General features: G+C 38.7%; 1 protein-coding gene across 13 annotated transcripts in view; it reads right to left on the minus strand.

Annotated features, from left to right (window-relative positions):
* SLC38A1 (solute carrier family 38 member 1) overlaps positions 1-25,802 on the minus strand; it is an 82,402-nt gene that overhangs the window by 27,229 nt on the left and 29,371 nt on the right. For all 13 annotated transcript variants that reach the window (XR_013400574.1, XR_013400573.1, XM_077952541.1 and 10 more), the window contains 3 exon segments: positions 25,333-25,548; positions 15,578-15,653; positions 15,172-15,287 (listed from right to left, as the gene is read on the minus strand). Coding sequence is in view for 11 of the 13 variants with exons in the window: in XM_077952541.1 (XP_077808667.1) it covers positions 15,172-15,287; positions 15,578-15,653; positions 25,333-25,454 (314 nt within the window). In the remaining 2 variants the exon portion in view is untranslated.

The following is a 25,802-nucleotide window of genomic DNA, read 5'->3' on the forward strand; positions in this document are numbered from 1 at the left end:
TAGTATTTTCATATTTAAAAGTACCATGTGCTAATAAAGTGGAAAGCTATGACAACAAATAAAACCAAAACATTTAATGTGATTGAAATGTTTTATACCGTGATTGTGGTGGTGATTTCACAACTGTATTTGGGTAAACTTAACAAATCTCACCCTTTAAATTGGGGAATTTTATTGTATATAAAGTATATCCCCAAACAAACAAACAAAAAACCAACCAACAAACAAAAACCAACCTCAGGACACTTTAAGGGAGACAAGACTGTATTTTAAAAGCCTAGCTACACAGCAACAAATCATATGACATCCTCCCAACACAGCATCAGAGCCTTTGGTAGGGGTGGAGGTAAAGCAGCCGTCACTGCTTCAGATCCAGAAATAGCTCAGGATGGGGGTGTTTGGGGCTGCTGTGCAGCTGAGTGCTTTCAACTCCTCCAGGACCCATTCCTCCCCCAAAGAAGAGGGAACCGTTACCAGCAGCCCTTCCTAGCATGACTCTCCCTTGCAAAGTTGAAAGCAGGTATTCTCAAACTTTAACGCGTGTGCGAATTAGGATCTTGTTAAAATGGATCAAGTCATGGGTCAGGACCTGAGATTCAGCATTTCTAACAAGCTGCCAGATGCTGCTGCTGCTACTGGTCCATGGACCTCCCTGGAAGCAGCAAGGCTGAAAGCGCTGAGTTCTGGCCATGTGGCGTATACATCCCAGTTCTTTCTGTTTCTCAGTCCACTGTGCTGTGTGCATCATCTGCCACACTGTCTGTGGTGAGGTGCTGTGCCAACACTGCAGCTCAGTTACCTGTAAACACAGACCCCACGGCTACCCAGGTAAGGTGGCAGTGAAGAAATCACTTACGGCTGAATCATTCTCATTGCTGTGCAATGCTGACTAGCTTCCAGTATGAAAAGTAAGGTCTCGTCTACTTCGTTTGGCTGACTTCCTCAAGCATTACTTTTTTTTTTCCCCCTTGAGACAGAGTCTCGCTCTGTCACCCAGGCTGGAGTGCAGTGGTGCAATATTGGCTCACTGCAACCTCTGCCTCCCAGGTTCAAGCAATTCTTCCTCAGTCTCCTGAGTAGCTGGGATTACAGGTACGTGCCACCACACCCGGCTAATTTTTGTATTTTTTTAGTAGAGACGGGTTTCACCATATTGGCCAGGATGATCTCGAACTCCTGACCTCAGGTGATCCGCCCACCTCAAGCATTATTTGCTTCAGCAGGAAATATATTTAAATATTATTTTCAACCTCCCCTCCCCCATGTTTCACTCCTTCCAAAAGGGATCTGAGGCTTACTAAAATATGTATTTCTTCCTCTTCTAAATCCAGCTAGAAGCATAAAACTTTTACTATCCTCAATTAAACAAGCAGGCTAGTACATATAAAAACTCCTTGAGCTGGGGTAAAAGTGGTCTTTATTACTAGTCCTCCTTTGATCTATCACTGTCTTCTATTAACCCACAGCCCTCAATCCAAAACTTTCAGACATGCTGCTGGTTGAGGCGGAGTATTTACAAGGAAAAATTTAGAATCCGGGACAAGGAACTTAGACAAACCATAGGAAATGCATCAGTTCTGGGCTAGTTTAACTATCTTTCTCCACTCCTCTCTGCTGTTGCTGGCCTCTCCCTCACCCTCTTCTACCTCTTACTTCCTGTCTACCTTTCTCAAGGGTCTCAACCCTCCTGCATCTTCACCCTGCACTTTCCTGTTCATCTTTCAACTCCACCAACTCTCCCTGCTTCTCCATCCCACCCCCAATTATTCTAGGGGAAATACCTGTATAAAGATTTGAAAACACTGTTGAAGAGACTAGAACACTAGCTGAAAATGATGGAGGGGTTGGACAGTGGGGAGGACCCAACTGAGAATGGAGACCAAGAATTTGGTGTCGCCCTGTCTATGCGGTTGGAAAGCTCAGCTTCAGGGGTTTTCCAGGCCAGTGTGACAGCCAGCCAGTGGAAACAGGAAGTAGGGCATGAGTAGAAGGTTTAAGTGAGGGACCAGAGGCTCTCAGTGAGGCTCAAGGACAGGAATAGTGGTTTCTGGCCCAGGGAAGACTTCTGGCCAATGGGAGACTTAAGGGGTGAGGAAAGAGACACAGAAGAAGAATCCTGGCCGGGCGTGGTGGCTCACACCTGTAATTCCAGCACTTTGGGAGGCCGAGGCGGGTGGATTGCCTGAGCTCAGGAGTTCGCGACCAGCTTGGATAACATGGTGAAACCCCGTATCTACGTATCTACTAAAATACAAAAAATGAGCCGGGTTTGGCGGCCTGCGCCTGTAGTCCCAGCTACTTGGGAGGCTGAGGCAGGAGAATGGCATGAACCTGGGAGGCGGAGGTTGCAGTGAGCTGAGATCATGTCACTGCACTGCAGCTTGGGTGACAGAGTGAGACACCATCTCAAAAAAAAAACAAAAAATCTTTTGTTTAATGAGAGCTCAGAAGGAAAGAGGCAGGTCCAAAAGCGAAGAGAGAGGGACAAGGTGTTCTGAGTCCCTAAATTCATATGAAAATGTTAAATAGTTTGAAAAATTCAAAAGGATCTTTGATATGAAAATGGGTTTTGTCAATCTCTTTAATTTACCTTAAGGTATTCAATATAATTAATAAAACACTTTACTGATCATTAATAATATCAAATGTTGGGGTATTCACTATATGTCAGGCCCATTCTACGCACTTTTTAAAATGCTTCACTTATGAATAGTACTATTACTATCCTTATTTTACAGATAAGGTACATAAGGTAACCAGGGAGGTTACATATTTTGTCTAAGGTCACACAGCTAGTGTCAGAGCACTCAAACCCTGGTAGTATGACTCCAAAGTCCCTACCCATCATGTTGCATTGTCTGTTAAAGTCAAACATCCAGAGAGGAATAACACTGTAAAAAATAAGACCTAAGCACAAAACAAAAATCTTAGAATGAAATACGTTGAAATGTTCATAGAGCTTGTCTAAGGTGAGCCTGAACACCCTGAACAGAGAGACTTTGAGTGATTTCTTTATACTTTATTTCACTTATTTTATGCATTTTCAAAATGGTTTAATGATTATCTTAGTTTTACAATAAAAATATAAAGAACTTTTCAAGTGATCGTATTATTATTTTAACCCGTTTTTAGGGGACAGTTGCATTTGGTTAAGTCCCAAGATCATTAATATAGTCCCTGTTTGATTAGGGAGATCACAAAACACTTACAGAAAAGAGTAGAAACTATAATTATTCAGTCCCAAAGTGGACTTCTTAGTCACTAAATTCTGATCAAATTTCAAAATTCTGAGGGTCAGAAGACCAGCACACAGTGACCTTGTAGCATGTGATCGTGTATAATGCTTACAAATTAGATTAGGGAATTAAATGGGTGGTTTTAAAAGGCCAGGCAGGAAACAGGTGGAGACCAATTATTTGTACAGTTCATTCCATTTCTCTCCTTGTAGGTAAATCTAAGTTTTGTGGCGCAAAGCTTCTCTTAAACTAGCCTCACTGTCAGTTAGGTATTTTGTTTTGTCTAGAAAAAGAAATATGCATTGCTGATGGCCAATTCAAATAGTATCTACTATAATCCTAAAAAGAAAGAGGAATCTAAAAGAAGTATGCTGGTAAAAATAGAATTTTAGTTTAGTTGGTTCTTTGTAAAAAAGTTAAAGAGAGCTCTGAGCTTAAATGAGGATGTTGTACCAGTAAGAAAGAGAGCCATGTACCACTACCACTTCCTGTTTTTAACCTATAGTGGGTAGAGGGTTGTGGGTTTTGTGGGTGCTCCATTTATAACTCTTGACACTTTTGATGTGTCCTCGTTCCTCTTTTCCCATTCCACAAGGACAAGTCGTTTCCCTTCTCCTCAAACCTAAATCCTTACTCTTTATCATACTCTAAAGACGTTAACTCTTGAGTGACAGAAAAACCCCATGTGACTTGAAATAAAGGAATATACTGTTCTCGATGGGACTTTTGTTCCAGTAGAAAGGTGGATTGGGGGCTTCGTTCATATTTTCCCTTTCTGCTTTTGTGGTAACAAAGCACATTTAAGGAGAAACAGGAGGCTTAAGAGGAGCACCCAATAGACTTGTTGCTCTTCTCCCCACAGATATCAGTCATCTTGGACAAGTTACTCAGCCTCTCTGTTAATTTTAGTTTTGTAATCGCCCAATGGGTTCACCTTGGCCGCTGCCTAGACAGAACCAATTTATCGAGAGAGGGGAATTGCAATGGAGAAAGAGTAATTCACACAGAGCCGGCTGTGCGGGAGACTGGAGTTTTATTGTTACTCAAATCAGTCTCCCAGAGCATTCGCAGATCAGAGTTCTTAAAGATAATTTGGCGGCTAGGGGCTTGGGAAGTGGGGAGTGATGATTGGTTAGGTTGGATGTGAAATCATAGGGGGTTGAAGGGAAATTTTCTTGCTGTCTTCTGTTCCTAGGTGCGATGGCAGAACTGGTTGGGCCAGATTACCAGTCTGGGTGGTGTCAGCTGATCCACTGAGCACAGCTCTGCAAAATCTCTCAAGCACTGAGCTTAGGTTTCACAATAGTGATGTTACCCCCAGAAGCAATTTGGGGCGGTTCAGACTCTTGGAGCCAGAGGCTGCATGACTCCTAAACTGTAATTTCTAACCGTGTAGTTAATTTGTTAGTCCTGCAAAGGCAGACTGGACCCCAGGCAAGAAGGGGGTCTTTTTGGAAAAGGGCTGTTACCAATTTTGTTTCAGAGTCAAGCCATGAACTGAATTCCTTCCCAAAGTTAGTTCGGCCTATGCCCAGGAATGAACAGGGACAGCTTAAGGGTTAAAGCAAGATAGAGTCGGTTAGGACTGATTTCTTTCACTGTCATAATTTCCTCAGTTATGATTTTGCAAAGGCGGTTTCAGTTTCTTTATCTATAAAATGGGGGTGATTAACAGGGTTGTTATAAAGATCTGATGGAACAATGTACACTTTATAACTATCTTTTCTTTTTTAAAGTCCTTTATAAAATTTAAAGTCATCAATCTTACCTAGCCAGCCACACAAAAGGAGGCTGCGGGTGACTTTGGTCTGCAGGCTGTCCCTTGCTGACCCCTGATATAGATGTAGATCTTTGATATCATGTGCCTGACATAAGGTAAAGTCTGTGGCCAGAGAACAAAGCAAAACTAACTGGCCCACAAAGGAGCAGTTTTCCAATTAAACCAACTACCACTCCGTGAGTAATAAAAGTTCAAGCTAACCTTGAAAATCCAACTCTGTGCACCATACTTAACCTGCTCTACTGTGCTAACACACACCTGGCCTACTGTAAACCAGACGAGTGAAGGCATTCTACAAATCATGAGGTGAATAATGCTGTCAAACCATAGCCAGTATAGTTAAGTTGTCTGTTGCAGGCTAAGAAAAATACACTGTACCAAAACAGAGGTCACACTGTTGTCCCTGGATAGGACCAAGGCACCTGATGCAACTCAGCATAAATAGGATTGAGTGAACTCAGGGTGTACGCTCTTGTGCGTGCACATGTGTGCGTGCACACACACGCACACACCCCTACTTTTCTGGGGCCAAGAGAATTGAATTCTTGGAAGCCCTTTATCCGATGCATCACAGATGACTCATAAACTAGCAATAGCTGCTCAACTTCTAAAAACAATGGGTGGGACTCATCTCCTACGCATCTACGCATGCCAACTATTTCTGTTTACAAAATAGGCACTCATTGTTAGCGCAACACTAACCACTTTCCCATTTCCCTATTTCTGAAAAGCTTCTTAATCCAGTGGATTTCAATGGAGTTCAATGGCACTGCCACTGTCCCTTTTCCATTATTTCAAATGTTGGCAAGCCTGAATGTGCCATTTCTCCCTCTCCCGGGTTATTACTCCCAAACAACAGACTCTGAGGCCAACGATTTTTGTTGCCAGCCAAAGGACAATTTTCTCTTCAAATCATTTCTAAGGAACCGTGACTATAACTCAAAGAATTCTAAAAACAAGAAACTGATTGGCAAAAGGAAAGATGAATGTGACTAGCCCCGTGGACCTCCTAGGATCATCCGGAAGAGCAGGGTTTCCTTATTGACTTCCTCTTAACTGCTCTGTCTTTAGATCACAAGGTCTGGTTTGGTATTTCCTAAGGAGGCAAAGAACTGCTCACTTAGGAATGCACAGAGGAGAGGACTTACCATTTATAAGGAATAACTTGATAAATAGCACACAGACCATCTTTGTTGCCACTGAGAGCAAAATTATTATCTTGGTAGGTGTCGTTCAAACTGTTTGGCATATGTATAAAGTAATAAAGCAATGATAGCTTAAGAATAGGCCCAGTTTGTATAAAGGTATGCTGCAATCTCACTGCAACTTAGTAGAATTTGCTGAAAAATATTTAGAGACATCAGAAAGTGATGCTGGTGCAGTTGGTTAAGAATATGATTTTTCTGATAGAATGAGAAGACTGTTTTTTGCGATGGGATAATAAAGATCAAATTCCTATAATATATGAGCAAGGACTTAGGGCATTGTGCTGATGGATCCATAGTTCTAATTCTATTTCTATTTGCTCCTTATGTAGGCTAAATTGTAAAACACTAAATTTAAAGAGAGAAGGAACCTGGTAGTCTGATCTCAGTTTACACAGACCCTTATATTTTTAGACTTATCCTTACTGGAAGGGGTACTTACTAGTTTGTTTGTAAACATGGATCATTGACAATACAATGGTGCATTGTTTTGCTGGTAGGATAATTACAAACGGCCCACAAAGGCAAATATTGAGAGATAGACAGAGAGACAGGGAGGGAGAGAGGGCCAGAGAATTCACCTACAATTAAGTAAACAATCCACCAAAGTGAAGGTAATTGCTGTAACTGACAATGACAATTACTGTCCTTTTCCCAAATAGTAATTTAACAACAAATGCCCTTTTGCAATACCAACCTCAGTATTTCTTAGCAGTCTCAGAACTATTTTGAATTTTCAAATGAAGGAGGCATTCCTAGGAAAGTAGACAATGAGCAGCCAGTCCCATGCTGACTTTGTGATTATTATCAGCACATCTCCACAGCCTACTAAAATTTTGAGGGTGAACTAAATCTTTCAGTTGATGTTTTTCCTCTCTGATAAATTCGTAACAATAATGAGAGCCACTGTTTTGTCCTAAAGCCTTGTTTCTGGTTTTGCAAAATCTAATTCTTACATATCCATTCACTCATTTCAGTAAAACTTTGCTGAGAAGCAGCTACATGCAAACGCTGTTCTAGAACTTGTTAGGGGGAGGAGGATGATTTCAACAAGGAAGAATTTGGCATTAATCCTGCCCTTGTAGGGCTCAGCGTTCAATAGGGAAGGTAAAATGTATGCCTAAATAATGGAAGTGATACTTACTATTAGAAAAATACAAATTACACTGAAAAGGAAAGGAAGAGAGACCTGCCTTCCACCTGGGAGGATCAGACAACCAGTTTTGGAGGAGATAACATCCGATCTAGGTCTTCCAGGACCATGAGGATTCAGAAGACAGAAATGAGATAAGGTAGGGGTGGGCTGGTGGAAAGACCGAAGTAAGGGTTTCAAGGCAGGCAGCCTGTACAGAAAAAGGAAGGTTAGTGTGGCAGAAGCCGAGGTCATCTGAAGGGAGAAGAGATTGAAAATACAGTCTGGAACAAGTGGCACAGCATTGACAGAGTCCTCATTCTAGCTTCATGGGCTAACTATCTACATCAAAAATATATTTTCTCTCTCAAGTTTTTAGTAGGTAAGAGGAAAAGGAAAAAATCTTATTGCACTGGTGTTAAGTTCTTCAAAAAACCAATTTTTTCAACTAGCTTTTTTTCCTCTAAAAGCATGTTAAAAATAAATTTAAAGACTCTAAACTTTCCATCTCCACTCCACCTCTAGACCCTTTCTCACTCTCCAGAAGTAACCACTGTCAACAGTTATCTTGTGTACCTTCCCCAAATATTCTGGGCAATATAATGTGTACATATAAACACACCCTCCTTCTATGCTCACTTCCACCCAATATTCAGTTTGTAATCATGTAATAGTACTATGTTACACGGTATTAATAATACTATGCTACACAGTAACATAGTGTTACACACTATGTTCCCAGTTACAACCTAGGAGATTTTTCCTCACCTGCCCATGTAAGTCTATTTTACTCTTTTAAGTAGTAGTCTAATACTCTATTTTATGAAAGTACCATGAGTATTTAACAAGTTTCCTAGGGTTAGACTTGGTATTATTTGATTTTGCTATTACTTGGTGTTTAATTCTGAATTAGAAAATGTTTAGTTACCTCTTTCAGGAGTTCAAGGACTCCTGAAAGCAATGGGAAACCTTAAATTGCACATGCAGGAACCCACATGACAAATATGAAGCAGCTGAGAGATTTATTGGTTTCGCAATATACCTTAGGCATACATTTTACTTGTGAACAGGAACCTGACATTCTCAGTCTACAGTTTGGTACACTTGATATTGCCAAGCTGTTTTCATGACAATAAAGGGGGTGGTTATTGGTGGAACACTAGCAAGATAATTCAGGAACACTGGCTGATTTTATAAGGTGACTTTAAAAGTACATTATATTGGAAAATAAAAGGTAAGTACTAACTTACAAGCATCCATTGATAAGAATAACGTTTTTCTCAAGTTGTAGAGTAATAATGCAACTTTGGTGTCTGAAGAAGGCATCACCAAAGGCGATATGGTGTTTTAGATCATGCTGGCTCTGGAGTCAAGCAAGTCTGGATGGGATGCTGACTCCCCTGCTTTCTAATGTGTGATCACAGGTAAGTTATTAAGACTCAGTTACTTTATCTGTAAAATGGGGCTAATACCTACCTCATAATGTTGTTGGTAGGGATTAAGATAGTATAGCATATATAGATACTGTTCAATAAATGTTAGCCATTATTTAGTGACTACCTAATACTAACTATAATATTTTAACAAATACCTACAGTGTGTACTATGCACCACACTCTACTATCACTCTCTCCATCTCTCTTTCTCTCTCACATTCACACACACACACACACACCACACATTTATTCCTCCTAGCAGTTTTATGCCTTGGTACTAATAAAAGTCTTCTTGCATACCACTTTTCAAAGTCTGTTTTTAGACAAATTATCTTTTTCATTCCCACAACCACAGCACAAATGAGTTGGAAAATGGAAAACAAGAATCCAAAAGGTCTGGTATTATAATCAACCAAATAAAATTTAAACTATTGTTTTACACACATTGTACTTTTGTTTCACAATTAACATTTCAAAGAGATTGTTCACAAACTCAGTGTTAATAATAAACTGATATCTCAGAAGTGTCGTGAATTCTACTTTCGTTTTTCATGGTTTTCAACTTAAGGTCTACATTATTAAAATAAAAAAATGATAATACATGCTAAGAAGTTATAGAAAAATAAAAAGCATTTATTGCTTTATCAGATTCTGTGTAGTGTAATAAACGTCACACTTACCTAGTACTATGAGATGTGTTCTAGAGATTAATTTCCTATAAAATGTATGCCTTTAATAGAAATCTCTAGAAAATGTAACAAAATGTAATAAAACAAAACCTACCATTCTTCCATGTCAATATTGATTTTTAATCCCTACTTCTGCTATGATGGAGTTATGGGTAAGACTCAGATAAAGAGGCAGTTACGGTGGCAGGAAATTCCTTTAGCATCTATTGCCTTTCATTTGGGTCCTCACTGCTAGGAAAACAGCTCAATAGGTACTGTTTACCCTGAGGTACTTGTGTCTCAGTACATCCCTGACTGGCAGCCTCAGGGTCCAGCCCCACTTGGTTCCCCATAGAGGGTATATGCCTGCAGAGCTATGATAAATTGAGAGTCCTCACCAGCATCCTCAGAATTCAGAAAAATGCAAAATCCAGCACCACTCTTACAACAGGACAGGACTCACTGAATCTAACTGAATTAGAGTGTGTTAAACAGGGATGACAGCCATTATGGATAGGTTTAAAAAAAAAATGAGTCGCAGACTCATCCAAGAAAAAGAAATCGCACCAACAAGTTTCCAGATGACTGCAGAGAAGGCTCCACACCCAGCCTCAGGGAGACACCAAGGAGCCTTCCCAGCTGCTGGTCCAAAGAAGCCTGGACAGTCTTGGACTCCTTTCCTGTGTTGGCCAATGTGAGTCTGGAATGGAGCCCTGTACCAGATGAAATATCTTGATCCTGCCAACTGCTTCTTGGCTTTGAGCAGCTGTAGGAGCAGCTGGTTTTACAACAGTCACAGAGTGAGTCCTTGTCCTGAGGTAGGAGAGTTCTAAGTTTAGTGAGAAACTTAACGTTTGAGTCTCTGTACAACTACCTTCATGAGATTTAGCCTGAAGACTTGGTGTGTTGCGCTTGTTATCCATGCATCTTACAAATAACTAAATGATCTATAATAGTTTCATCCAGGAAACATCTTCCTTCAACTACAAAAACAAATTTTTACAATTCTCCGCTTTAATCAGACACTAAAGTGTCATGAGATAGGGGATCAATTATCCCTCAGCCAGTATAGTTAAAAATCAATTGAATCCTAGGAATAGTAGATTGAATACAAGAACTTACTCCCTCTCCCTTGATATCCAGTAAAAAGATTTTTTAAGGCATAAAGCTGCTAGGATAAAATATGACAGTAGACAATAATGAAATTTTGAAAGCTGGAAAGCAGAAAGACCTGAACCATAAATTGGCAGTGGAAAAAGCCAAGACCAACTCAGTTTACCTCTCAGAATCTCTAAAAGGCACTGCTGGCATGATTGAAAGTTGAGGATAATGAAAGGGGTGAGCTAAAATAGTGAGGATCTGTTGAACTTTTTTCAAGAAATAGCTAGATTCCCCAGACCAGGTTCTACTCCATAAAGCCGAGTGGTTGGTCCTCTCCCATCTTGACAACAATCTGAATATATGTTCTCTGGAAAGTATACAATATATGTTTCTAGGTGAGAGACAAGGCACAATTTGTGGGGAAGAGGCATACTCTAATGAAAATTGGGAACTGAGTGAACACATGCCTGTTGGGATAATCATTCCAGCCCTTTCCCCCTACTTGGTTCCCAGAAAGATGGTGGTGAGGTCCAGGCCCCCAGAACAGGGGATTGGGAGCTGTTCTCTGGGTGATCTGAACAGCCAAAGAAGAGGGTCCTAGACAAACTGACCCTGGTGGTTCCCAACTAAAGGGCTCGAGAGCATCTTAAGTGAAGCTATTGCGAACAAGCCCCACTCATGTGTCCCAGGCTCAAATCAGCCTTGTTTTTCCCCCATTCTTGAAGATAGCAGATAAAAAGGAATTATCTGACATCTCAGCGAAGAGTCTAAGGTGAAAGACCCCAAAACAAACAAAAATCAGCTTGTACCTCAGGGACACAAACAGCAAAATCCAGATTGTGGAAAACTACACAAATGGCCCAGTTTCTTAAATAAATGGCACAGAATAGAAGGAGAGAAATGGGAAAATATAAATTAAAAGTCTTAAAACACACATATCAACCAATTGCACTGTATGAACCTTATTTGAGTATTGATTTGAACAACTCAAATGTTTTAAAACATAACATAATCAAAGCAATTTAAATACTGATTGTGTATTTGATGATATTAGGGAACTGTTGTCGACTTGTTTCTAGGTATGACATATTGAGTTAAAAGAGTTCTTATATTTTAGCGATATATACTAAAATATTTAGTGATGAAATAATAAAATAGCTGAGATTTGCTTCAAGACAATCTTGGTGGGGGATTGACTAAAACAACCATCCATAGAAGGAAGCAAACATAAAAATCTTTTTCTACTATTCTCTTTACTTTACGTTTTAAATTTTTCATAATGCAGAAAAAAACTATCATTAGAATCCTCAGAGAAGATATTGAAATCATGAAACAGAACCAAAATAATATTAAAAAGAAACATTCTTAGAGTTTTTAAGCTCCTATAAATAAAAAATAGTAACAGAAATAAAACATTCAATAAAGAGGGGAAAAATTGAGGACATATCCCCAAAATTACAGTGAAACATTATAGAAATGAAAATAAAGGAAAGATTAAAAAAATTGAGGGCTAGTCTAGAAGGTCCAAAATCCGGGGGGTAATAGGAATTCATCAACACAAAAATTCCCCAAACTGAAGGCCATGGATTTCTTTCTTTCTTTCTTTCTTTCTTTCTTTCTTTCTTTCTTTCTTTCTTTCTTTCTTTCTTTCTTTCTTTCTTTCTTTTTTTTTTTTTTTAACGGAATCTTGCTCTGTCACCCAGGCTGGAGTGCAGTGGCGCGATCTCGGCTCACTGCAACCTCTGCCTCCTGGGTTCAAGTGATTCTCCTGCCTCAGCCTCCTGAGTAGCTGGGATTACAGGTGCCCATCCCCACGCCCAGCTAATGTTTTGTATTTTCAGTAGAGACGGGGTTTCACCATGTTGGCAAGGCTGGCCAGGCTGGTCTCAAACTCCCAGGTGATCCAACCGCCTCAGCCTCCCAAAGTCCTGGGATTACAGGCATGAGCCACTGAGCCCAGCCAAGGCCATGGATATCTAAAAGAAAAGACTGCGCCCAATGCCCGACACAATTGATGAAAACAGGCCCACCTCAAGGCACGTCATGTGAAACTGCAGGATACTGGGAACTAAGAGATTTGACAAGTTTCCCCCAAAAAAAAAACAAAAAAAAAAACAAAAAAAACTAACAAAACTTGGATATATATAAAAGATCAGGAATCAGAAGCATATAGGACTTCACAACAGAAAAAAAAAACTAACAAAACTTGGATATATATAAAAGATCAGGAATCAGAAGCATATAGGAATTCACAACAGAAGAAAGCTAGAAGGAAATAGAGCAATACCTTCAAAATTCTGAAGGAAAATTATTGCTAGTATAAAGTTCAATATCCAACTAAACTACCAATCAAAGGTAAAAGTCGAATAAAAATATTTTTCAGAAATAAAGGTCTAAAAAACTTTATTTTCAGTCACCTTTTCTGAACAATAACAGCACGTAAGTAAATCCAGAAAGAAGAATAAGTGGAATATAGGAAACAATGGATCTAGCAAAGAAGAGAAGTAGAGGAAATCCCCAGAAGGGTGATCAAGAGAGATTCCAAAAGTAAAGTTACCCTTTATGCCTCAGTGCTTTCCTTGTCTGTGAAGCAGGAAATTAATGATAGCAGCCACTTCATAGAGTTATTGTAAGGATTCTGCATAAAACACTTGGAGTAGTGACTGGCACTACTAGGTACTACTTATATCTCTTGTAGAGATACAAGAGTTACTGTTGTTACAATCATCAAAGAATTGACTTTTTACACTAGGTTAATTTATAACTTGATATGTTGCAATAACTTTAAAAAAAGAAATCAATGTAATACACATTCTGAACTGAACATATTCCCAGCTTTGGAATGACTGAAAATAGTCACAGAACCCTAGTGTTTTGGAGGCTGGCCTGGTTCTGAAATTTTTCTTGCACAACTTCCTTGTTTTGAAGAGGAAGGAACTGAAGCTCAGAGTGGCTACGAAACTTGCTTAAAACTACATAGCCATTTAGAAGAGGAGTTGGGAGTAGCACTCAGGTGTCTCATGTAAATGCACTGAAAACCAGAAGTGTAGCTCCTCAAGCTGTCTACTATACTCAGAGAGTCAGAATTTCACATATCCCCCCCAAAATCACCATAGAAATATGTTGTCTAATTCTGCCATATTACCCTAAAACCTGGCACTCAGCTCAAGCAGAAAAACAACTTAGAAAGATGCATTCAGGATGATCAAGAGAGGAGGCTAGAGTTAGGTTCACTGAATTAGGTTGACGATATGGAAGACAATGTATCAAATTCACCATCTTACACAGTCTTTTAATTTTAGAAAGGATGCATTAGTTTACACACACAAAAATATTAATGCCTAATACAGGGTAACATGGATGGGCATTTCTGTTCCTGGAGTAACGGAATGGGCAGTAATATTCTTTTATCTCAGTTTTTGATGTGTTTTTTTTTTTTTTTTTTTTTTTTTTTTTTTTTGAGGCGGAGTCTCGCTCTGTCACCCCGGCTGGAGTGCAGTGGCCGGATCTCAGCTCACTGCAAGCTCCGCCTCCCGGGTTCCCGCCATTCTCCTGCCTCAGCCTCCGGAGTAGCTGGGACTACAGGCGCCCGCCACCTCGCCCGGCTAGTTTTTTTTTTTTTTGTATTTTTTAGTAGAGACGGGGTTTCACCGTATTAGCCAGGATGGTCTCGATCTCCTGACCTCATGATCCACCCGTCTCGGCCTCCCAAAGTGCTGGGATTACAGGCTTGAGCCACCGCGCCCGGCCTGTGTTTTTAAAGGATATCCACACTTAGTAGAATTAGTAACCATTTCAGTCACTGCTTCTAAAGAAATGATGCTCCTGTCAAAAGACATGGCAACAAGGACTATCTAGCCAGGCCAATGAAGAGCATGAGTTTCAAGTCAGGAAACAACAGGCAAGATCCTGGGAGAAGTGCTTTCTCTCTTACCTCACCACTGACACTCATGTGACATTTGAGAGGGAATCAGGCTGGGCGAGAATTTTCTTAGTACAAATTCTATCATCTCACTTAATCTTGTTCCAACCAAAAATAAGCCCTCCATACATTTGCAGAAAGTCCCATTCAACAGTTTGAGATAAAGTTATTTAAAAGAAGATTGCCCATTTTGTTTTCATTGAATCTCAGCAAGAAAGTACATGCTAATTTCTCATCTTCAAAACACTGAAAATTTCTATGCTTCTTGAATATTTATTACAAACAAAGTTGTAATTGCCCTTTGATGTAGTACATGCTTCATAGCAATCCAAATGCCAAAGTGGTGACTGGCTGGGGTTAAACACCTCTTAATATTTTAACTGAGATTTAAAGTCACAGGTAGACTCCAAAAATACCAAAAAAAGTTTTTTTCAAATGTTTTAATCCTTTTCACAAATGCTTATTTCAGTATTTTTGATTAATAAAACGATTTTCTCCTTCCTCTTTGTTGTAAGCATTAGGTACATTTTGGAAAATCACTCAAGCAATAAATATCAAAGTATGTACTTGTAACTTAGCCAAGTTAATTAAAAAAACTATTTATAAATATTTCACATTTCTTCTATGTAATAACAGAAACATACAAAAAGTTCAGTTTTAAAATGGAAAGTACCGGCACGTCAGTACTCACAGAAAAAGTAGGATTCCAGTGTTTGCGAGGGCAAAGGCGAGTCCCAAAATCCCACTGCCCATAATGGCGTTGCTTAGGTTAAAAACAGACATGCCTAAGGAGGTTGTACCTGGAATCTGAACAAAGAAACAAACATTGACACTAAGCAAAATAATCCCCAAGAAAGTTCATCAAGCCAAAGCCTTTAAGGCACTCTCAGGAACCAATATGGAAATAAAATTCAAGAAAATCCATTCTTAGTTGTCTAGTTATTTCCTTGAATGGACTTCAAGAGAAAATACATAAGGTATGAGGAATATCCTGGTGAATACAGGTAGTTTTGCTTTTGGTATTATGCTACTTGAATTAAAAAGATTTGTCCCAATTTATATGATTTAAAAAAATACTTCATTCTAAAGATACTTACATAGTCATCACATTTCTTTTTTTCCAAATGGCTGTTTGTGAGACTTCTTCTACTTTCACGATCAGAAATAAACTTGCTGTAAAGACAGGCGTAATATATTTAACCTTATGATAATGATTTTAAGTTTGACATCTTGACTAAATGATTTATTACTCACCAAAACATACATGAGCAGTTACCAATCAGCTCTCTAAGAGTTTACAGCCCTATTCAACCACCAACTCCTCCCATTTTTTTTTTTTTTTTTTGCCAGTATGGGTTGTCTATATTCTCGTTTTACCACATAAACTATAAGTGCCCCAAGGGCAGGCACTTTGCCTCATTCATTTTTATATCCTGCACTCTACCTAGTACAAAACAATGCCAATAACAGGTGTTCATCTTGAGATGAAATGAAAGACAACCGTAAGTCAAAAACAGCTATACATTTTGAATCATTTTAATAATACATTTAAACACTATATACAACAAATTAATTTTTGTATAGTTTTTTTCTCTAAGTGGAAAATTAGATAATATCAAGACTACTATAAATCTGGTATTTAAAGGGATACTAAAGGCAGGTTTTCTTTTGAGCTCAGGTTCTTGGACTACAAAATCGTTAAATAGAAATTCCCTCTCCCTTGCAGAAAAGAAAACAACTGTTTCACCATTAAACACTCCTTCAGCACCTGCTATATGCAAGTCACTGGAACAGGCACTGGGGAGACATGGGGGTATGTAATAAGTGATGCAAACAGGAGGCTATGGGAGTTCAGACTAGGAAATTATGGTGGGGAGGCAGGGCATATGGTCCATGGTGAGGGTCAGAGCCAGGGCTTTAAGAAAGCAAAGGACTTAGAACTTGAGTTCAAATCCTCACTATCTCTGAGGGCCTGAGCATGCTACCTTTGTTTCCTCATCTGGGAAACAGAAGTTAACACTATTACATTATCTTATCAAGTTATTGGGAGAATTAAATGAGAGAGCAATTGTTAAACATCAGTCCAGCCCTTGGCACATAGTAACAGCAATAGATGTTAGACAGTTCTCTCCATGGGGGAAATGGGACTTGAGATGGGAACAATTCAGCCAGGCTAAATGGAGTAAATGATGTACAAATATACAGAAGTAAGAATTTAAAATGCTTTGAGAATCATCAAATATATTCGGGGCGAATATCAAAACTTTATAGCCTAAATTTCTAATTTAAAAAAATTCTCGATTAGAAAACAAATGATTTTGTCAAAGAAAAGTCCAACAACAGATGTTGGTGAGGATGTGGAAATAAAAGGAATGCTTATACACCATTGGTGGGAACTTAAATTAATACAGTCTCTATGGGAAACAGTATGGATATTCCTCAAGGAACTAAAAATAGAATACCATTCAATCTGGCAATCCCACTACTGAGTATCTACCCAAAGGAAAGGAAACTATTAAATCAAAAAATACCTGCATTCATATATTTATCACGGTACTATTCACCATAGCAAAGTCATGAAATCAACCTAAGTGTCCATCAACAGATGACTGGATAAAGAAAATATAGTGTAGATGTATACCACGGAATACTATGTCACCAAAAAATTAATAAAACATGTCTTTTGCAGCAACGTGGATAGAGCTGAAAGTCTATATGAAATGACTCAGAAACAGAAAGTCAAAACCTGAATGTTCTTACTTATAAGTGGGAGCTAAACAATGGCTCCACGTGGACAGAGAGAGTGAAATAATAGACACTGGAGACTCCAAAAAAGGGGAAGGTGGGAGGCGGCAAGGGATGAAACACTACCCACTGGGTACAATGTTTACTATTTTAAAAGCCCAAACTTCACCACTACGTACTATATTTTTGTAACACAACTGGACTTGTACCTCCTAAATCCATAAAAATAAAAAATTAAATAAAATTAAAAGTCCATGCATAGGCAAACTGCTGCATATATTAGTAAGATATGTTAGGGATGCTTTTTGGCTCTTCTAGTTTGGAAATTCAATTACCTGATCATGGTTAGAACTAATGACAGTGAATTTTTCATTAATAAATATAAAACCACTTGAACTGGACTAGTTTAATGAAGCATGACTATTTAAACTGTACATTAGATTTTCATATACTTTTTTCTGAGACAGAGTCTCAATCAGTCACCAAGGCTGCAGTGCAGATGTTCAATCTCCACTTCCCAGGCTCAAGTGATTCTAGTGCCTCAGCCTCCCAAGTAGCTGGGATTACAAATGTGCACCACCACGCCCAGCTAATTTTTGTATTTTTAGTAGATACATAGTTTTGCTATGACAGCCAGGCTGGTCTTGAACTTTGGCCTCCCAAAGTGTTGGGATTACAGGCATGAGTCACTGCACCCGTTCTAATACACTTTTTTCAACGATGCTGTATATCACAATAAAATGTTTTTAAATGAAACATATGTATTATTGATGTTGATTTTATTCATCGATGTTTTTCATCTTTATCCAAGGGATCTCGTTCTTTTAGGCATTATTTCTCCAAGTTTGTGTTATTTCACCAGGATATACCAAAGTTAGGCAATACACTTATTACAAACTTATGCTGGGATCATTACTTGGTATAAGATATACAATCTGTGGACACTGCTTTTGGCTAGGACCTACTGGGGATCAAAAGGATGTGGAAGAAAAACTTTGGTCTCCTGAAACACAGGAGCTGACATTCCGGCCAAGGAGTGACCATACCAGCTAATACCAGTATAAGAACATCAGGCTGTGCAGATTAAGATGAGGTAAGGAGTCCAGAAAAGGAAAAAAACAGCATAGACTGGGATTAGCCAGAGGAAACTAAAAGACAAAAGCCTAAGAAATAATATAGAATGTTCTTAGCAAGAGATTGACATGATAAAAGCAGTATCTTTGCAGGCAAACTCTCGTGGTTGTATATAGCATTGCTGCTAATGACTGGTTTGGTTTTTCTTTTGTCTTTAAAGTTCTGAATCTTCCACAGAACTAAGATTTACAGATCTGGCTGCAGAATGTCAGGGGAAAGCAGCCTTTCCTTTCACACAGGCAGCCCTAAGAAACGTGGGCACTGGACTTTCCAAAATGAAATTGACTCAAAATATTTAAGTGTTGTTGTCAAAAGACCGTACAGTGTCCCTTGGTATTTTTAGGGCATTGGTTCTAGGATATCTCTCTCTCTTCTGAAGATACTAAAATCAAGTCCGTAACATAAAGTAGCTATAGAATTTGCATATAACCTACGCATATCCTCCTGTATACTTTAAGTCATCTCTAGACTACTTATAATACCTAATACGAATGCTAGGTAAATAGTTGTTATAGTATATTTTAAAATTTGCATTTTAAAATTGTCAATTTGTGTTTGTTTTTTCAAAGATTTTCAGTCCTCAGTGGAATCTGTAGTTGCAGAACCCAAGGATATGGGCAGCCAACTGTATTTCGTCAGGCTAATTTTATTATTATTATTATTATTTTAGAGACAAGTTCTTGCTTTGTTGCCCAAGCTGGAGTGCAGTGACACAATCATAGCTCACTGTAACCTGGAGCTCCTAGGCCCAAGCAATCCTCCTGCCTCAGCCTCTCAAGTAGCTGGGACTACAGGCACACACCACCACGCCCGGCTAATTTTTTAAAAAACTTGTGTATGGATGGAGTCTTGCTATGTTGACCAGGCTGGTCTCGGACTCCTGGGCTCAAGTGATTCTTCCAATCTTGCCTTCCCAAAGCACTGGGATTACAAGTGTGAACCACTGTGCTTGACCTAATCTGGGTAATTTTCATAACCAACTCAAGTCTACTAAGTCTATCCAGCAATTTCCCTCTGTCTTTCTTGTGGAGGAACTTGTTTTCCAGAGATAATTTCCATTATATTTAAATTAATAGAAAAGCCTAAACATTTTCAAACAAACCAAACAAAACACCAATAAACTGCCTGTTACGGAAGATCTAAATTCCAGGCCTGGTAACACTCCCCTGTGTTGACAGCAAAGCATAGGTGAGCAGAGAAGAAAGAGATCCAGGCACTGTGACATGAAGGCGCATTCAGCCAGGTCAAACATTGTGCAGCTGAAGCGGATAAAGAGTAAGTCCCTGTGTGACTGCCAGCTGTTTCCTGCAGAACTTCTGCAGAATGAGAATAATGATACTGACTGACAGAGCTGTTTTAATAAGTAACCATTAAATAGTACATTAAAACACATTATTTGTAGAGTGCCTCCTTGATTCTGTCTCTTTCAGTCCACTTTCTGCAACAAGACTTAATAGTTTTTCCCAAAAATCTCCACTGGTTCCCCCAGTGAATAAGCCTTAAGCACAAATTCCTCGCCCTGCAATTCCAGGTACTGCTTAATTTGATTTTGGCTCAATGTTCCAATCTTAGCTTCCCCTGCTCCTCCTAAGAGGGCTGAGGGCTGAGATAAGACCAGCACATTCTGAGAGCAGAGAATGAAAAGCAAGACGGCAGTAGGAATTCACTTTCCCTTGAGGAGGTCCTCTTTCTTCCTCTCAGCCAATCTTTCCCTATCAGTTCAAAACCCTCATCACCCACAAGTCTTCCACACTCTGGTTTGGAATTTTTGGACTGTGACCTACTTACTACTTTATCTGTACCGCACTGTCAACACTGCACTCATCTTGAATTGTGATTGTCCAGTGCCGTCTTTCAGCTCCTTCTAATATGTACCTACCCATACATTAACAACTCAGAGGAGCTCTCCATAAGCTGAATAGGCATCTTCTGTTTAGAAATTAGGGAGTAGCTTAGGCTGGAGGGAAATTTAGCTCAATAAGAATGAAGTACTTAAAGCCTCCCTATTCTCTATATAGTGTTTCAACTTTTTCTTCTCTTTAAGTCTTTACATCTTTGCTTTGTATTTCTATACATTTAAAAAATATATAAAACCAACTTTTTGTAATGGAAAATTCCATTCAAAATAACTAGGTCAAGCAGCTTCTCACAAGTTTCTGTTATCTCACCATTTAAAAGATGCGCTTGCTTGTTACAAAGCACGACCTCTGGCAATATAATTGATGTAATATTTCTCTTTATTGACTTAAAATATGCTATGGATGAAGGTGCCTTTGACATGTGATCTCAGGATGATATAAAGTATTATTAAAAAAGAGTTCTCACTGTGTCTGTACCCATAAAACAGAATCTAATTAACCATTAGGTAGCCAATTGCTCTGTGAACAAACAAAACAAAACAAACTCTACAATGGGTGATTGGATGACCCTGAACAGACAAAGCCTTAAAAATGATGTAAGCTATTATACTCAGGTACATTGTGAAGAGGGGCAAGCAGCAGAAAGCTGTTATTTAAAACCAGAAACAAATCAACAGTAACAATCTAATTAAGGATGAGTTGTACAACAGAAAGATAATCTTCCTATTTTAATCTCCTACCCATCAGGTTCTTACTAGATTATACTGTTTTATCTGAGAAGTCATAACATAAAAGAGAGGAGTGGTTGAACTTAAATGCCCTTTCCCACTCCTTTCCCTGAAACGCTAACATTGTATTAAAAAAGAGAAAAAAATGAAAGGGAAGAAGCAAGTAACAAAGAGATTGGAAAACATGAAAAGGGGGAATTGAAGAAACAGGAACCTAAAGAGAAGAGAAGACTGAGAGGTAAGCAAAGCCTTATTTGATGGACAAATTCCACTGAAAATAGAAAAAAAAAAAAAAAGACTTTAATTGTAACAGGAGAAATGAAAACAAGAGAAGAATTTCCTGACATGAAAATTGAATACAAGGAGAAGTTATGGAATCTTCTTCCCTAAGGTATAGAAAACACAGAAGAAGAAGAGGGAGAACTTTTCAAGGGTCCTCTCAAGTGATAAAAATTTAGCCCACAAACTCCAAAAGATATATAAAGACAAGTGGATTCAGGGTGTAGTTATAAGAGTTGCCTCAAATTCTTTTAAAAACAAATCTTAATGAAATAATATCAAATTCTGTTAAATAGTTCCTGGGTCATAATAGTAATAACTATACAGAAAGAGCAATAGCAGATAAATATTAAAATACGTGCATATTTGTCTGGGTATACTTAGAATAATCTACTAATGTTTCACCAAATTTAAGAAGCAAAACTAGCAATCATCCAAAACCTAGAGCAATGTTATTGCTTCTTGAGGTGGAGAAGAAAGAAGTGCTTGCCAAAGAAGGGGGACTGCATTTTTACTGACAGACTTTTCTCATACTAAGAGGCTTACTATTGCCAGATACTGTGCCAAGTACTTTACATGGATTTCCTCATTTATTTTCACAATAATTATATGTGGTTGGTACTATTTTTAGCCCCAGTTTGGGAAAATTAAGTAACTTGACCAAAGTTACATTACTATTAACCCATTTATACTGGAGGTTGCATTTTTTGTGTGTGAAAAATTAGGCCTTGACAATGACCTTGAGCAGTAGGATATAAATAAGTCCCACAAGCTTAGCGTTCCAATAATGGAACACTAGGAATAAATAGGCTAAGTAACCTGTTGTGGCAGGGTTTGAACGTAAGCAGGCTAAGTGGAGAGCCTATGTTCTTAACCTACAGATAATAGTGCATTAAACATTCCCCAACAATCCCATGAGGTAAGGTATTATTATTATCCCCATCTTAAAGGGATGGATTGAAGCTCAGAGCATAAGATCAATAAGATCTATGATAGAGCCAGAATTCAACGCAAGTCTAAATCCAAAGCCATGTACTTTACTCTCTCTCTCTGCCTCTCTCTCAGCCAATACATGTCTACCCTGTAGACATTACCTAGACACTAGGATAGGCAGTCCACCCTGCCTAGACACTAGGATAGGCAGAAGGGATATAAAGATGATTAAGACAGTCCCTTCTCACAAGAAGTTCACACTTAGAGGAAGAGTCTAGAGCTTTCTACTCAAAGTTTGGCTCATGGACTAGCAGTTATGGGCGTCACCTGGGAATTTGCTAGAAATCAGAATCGCAGGCCCCACCCCAGGCTTACTGAATCAGAACATGCATTTAACAAGGTTTCCAAGTGTTTCATATACACATTAAAACACCAGTTGGCAGCACGGGTCTAATGGATATTTTAAAAGGTATTATCATTCCAGGTACAGGTTTCTATGACTACAGCCCCAAAATTTAGGCATGAAATAAAACAACTGAACTGGAATAAGGGCAGATGTCTGAATGTTCAAATGACACTACTCTTATTTTCAACCACACTTAAAAGAATAATTCTTATTGTATCCAATTGCGAAGTTTCCAGGCAGAGCTATCAGCTAGATGCCAAGTAACACAACATCAATGTTTGTTTTCAACATTTTCTCCAGCTTCCTAAAAGTTCACTGTTTGGGGAGAAGTGGTTTTCTTAGATTCATATAATTGGACCTACCCTCCTCTCACAAATTTGAGAAAGCCGTAGGAAGAATGAGGGGTATTTAGGTGCAGTTTTTGTAGGAATCATGGACTACTAAAATATGCCAATACAGTAAGCCAGATAACCCAATAGGGACCTTCAATAAAACTGGCAAGGGTCTTTTTCTTTATTAGCTTCGTGCTATAACATGTTGCTTTTAATTGTCTTGGAGCCAGAAATGAAACAAGAGTCATGAACTGAGTCAGAGAAGGAGTGGAAAAAAAAAAACTCATCACACTGCATTTGCAATACAGGAACCAAAAGCCAACAGACCTCCCTCTGTACCAATGTTTGCCCTGGTCGGAGACTATAGGGAAGTGAGCTCATCCGGGCAAGGTGCCTAAGTCGCGGGTGAGAATGGATGTTTCTCCCATCTACCATAAGTGGTGATCATCTAAAAACTTGACATTTTTAGTAAGTGACACTTTTAAAAATCAAGTTGAGATTCTAAACTGACTATTATAAATGACTCCCACCTTTAAGGCCCTTGGGGTTTGGATTGCTTTGATAATGGATTGCTTTGATAATTTTATAAAACCACAATGTCCTACTTGTGAGAATTCCTTCCACTGTTCAGTGGAGGTCAGTAGGGACTACTGAACCTTCCAGGAGTACAGCACATAAAACGGCCCTGGTAGCATTTAATAGAACTATTAAAGACTAGCTTTTTACCAATGCCCAAGCATTATAACCAGAGGGAGGAGGGTAGAGTAAAAATACACAAATTTTAGACAGACCTTTGTGTACCCTTGGATAAGTTATTTTCTTTCTCTGAACCTTAGTTTCCTTATTTGTAAACGGAAATTTTACATTTTTCTTATTTGCAGAAGAATACCTGCTTTGCATGGCAGTTATAAGGATCTGTGGTAGCATATGTAAAATATCTGGCACTTAAGAAATGGGTATTATTATTAATAATTACTCAAAAAAGGTGAAAGAAGTAAGTACACTTGAGTCCCATAGTAAGAAACATCACCTAGCACAGTTGACAGTACTTGGATAATAATGAGGAAGAGTGTTTGAGTTGAGAACTTAACCTCTAAGAACATTTAAAGGAGGAAAAAAGGAGAGACAAGGCTGGAACTTCTGAAAATCCTATGCTGGACTTTTAATCACACATTTTATCAGAATGTAGACTATCAGAAATGATTCCTACAAAGATGCCTGGTTAGTTGGCCTAATATTCTTATCCTTTCCCATCCCAATTTCCTTTTGACCCTCCTAAAGTATAACATTATATGTGTTCTAACAGTCCTGCATATGCCACCCTCTTTTCCTAATCTTTTAGGAGGCTGTGCCGCTAACTCCCAAGCTGGAGGGCTTCCTGCTAAGCCAATTAGACAATCAGTGGGTCTAAGAATGCCCCAAATCATTTTTTCAAAAAGACATTTGGTTCTACTCTTGTAACGTAAGCAATAAAGACCCAAGGGTTGGAAGGACTTGCCTGAGGACACAGCTAGTGGCTGGGAGCTTCCGGGCCAGCACTCTTCCTACCCTGACCCTCTACTTCTTCCCCATTGCTTCTCCCCTCAGTCGTGGTCGCTTTCCTTCTCTTTCTCTTTTATGTACTATGTCTCTATTATAGTTCCTCATAGAGTCATTTGGGTTCAACCATTATTATTATTTAAAATCCATACTACAAATGATGCTTATAAGGATGATACACTTGTAGTTTAACACAGATTCATTAGCAAATGCAACTTTGACCGTTTCTTGATTAAAATATGTACAGATGACTGTAGTACACGTTTGAATATGGGATGCAGTGAAATTCCAGTAGTCTGTTTAATTCATAATACAGAGCTTGGTTGGGGTTCAGTGTATTCATACATTTTTATTAGTCTCAATTGAAAGATTTTAAAAGATGAATAAATTACTTTCCTATTTGCTTCATCTGCTATTGCAGACTATGCCCAACAGATGTCACATAAGAAATTCAAATTGCATCTTCAAATGGAACATAACTTTACTAATGAATAATTCAACAGAATAACTAAAAACCAGAATAATTTTTATAGCCGTTTCTTTTTCTTTACCTTTTTTTTTTTTTTTTTTTTTTTCCGAGACAGAGTTTCACTCTGTCGCCCAGGCTGTAGTGCAGCAGCATGATCTCGGCTCACTGCAACCTCCACCTCCCAGGTTCAAGCGATTCTCCTGCCTCAGCCTCCTAAGTAGCTGGGAATACAGGCATGAACCACCAAGCCTGACTAATTTTTTGTGTTTTTAGTAGAGACAGGGTTTCACCATGTTGGTCAGGCTGGTCTCGAACCCCTGACCTCAAATGATCCACCCACCTCAGCCTCCCAAAGGGCTGGGATTACAGATGTGAGCCACGAGCCATTTCTTTCACTAGGTAGGAAGTGTTAGTGGAAAAATACTCACCTATTTATCTGACCATTTTCTACTTCAGTGAAATCATTGGAATCATTGCTAATGTTATCATCTTCAGGCACTGTCATGTTTTGCAACTCAGTTAATTCGAGTCCACTTTTGAAATGCATCATGGTTAGAAAGTATCTGTAGTTTGAAAATTAGTCCAAATTTCTCCTGTTCTGAGTGTATTTAGAAGTAGATACCAAAAATGGAAGCTTGACACCCCTAAAATATAGCAAAATAAAAAAATAACTAAACATATGAAAACACTACTGATTAAAAATAAATTACCACAAATAAACAAGTAGTTAATTTACTGATTATACAACTTTTACATGTTGCTACTAGATGCATTAAAGCAATCTTTGTCTATCAAGTTATGGAGGTGTATCTAGATTTTATGCCTTTTATAAATTTCCTTCCACTTTAAACTATACAGTGAATCATGTCCCATAATCTTACTGATCAGGTTTATAAGA

The sequence above is a fragment of the Macaca mulatta genome, chromosome 11, assembly GCF_049350105.2.
Source record: "Macaca mulatta isolate MMU2019108-1 chromosome 11, T2T-MMU8v2.0, whole genome shotgun sequence".
Lineage (NCBI taxonomy): Eukaryota > Metazoa > Chordata > Mammalia > Primates > Cercopithecidae > Macaca > Macaca mulatta.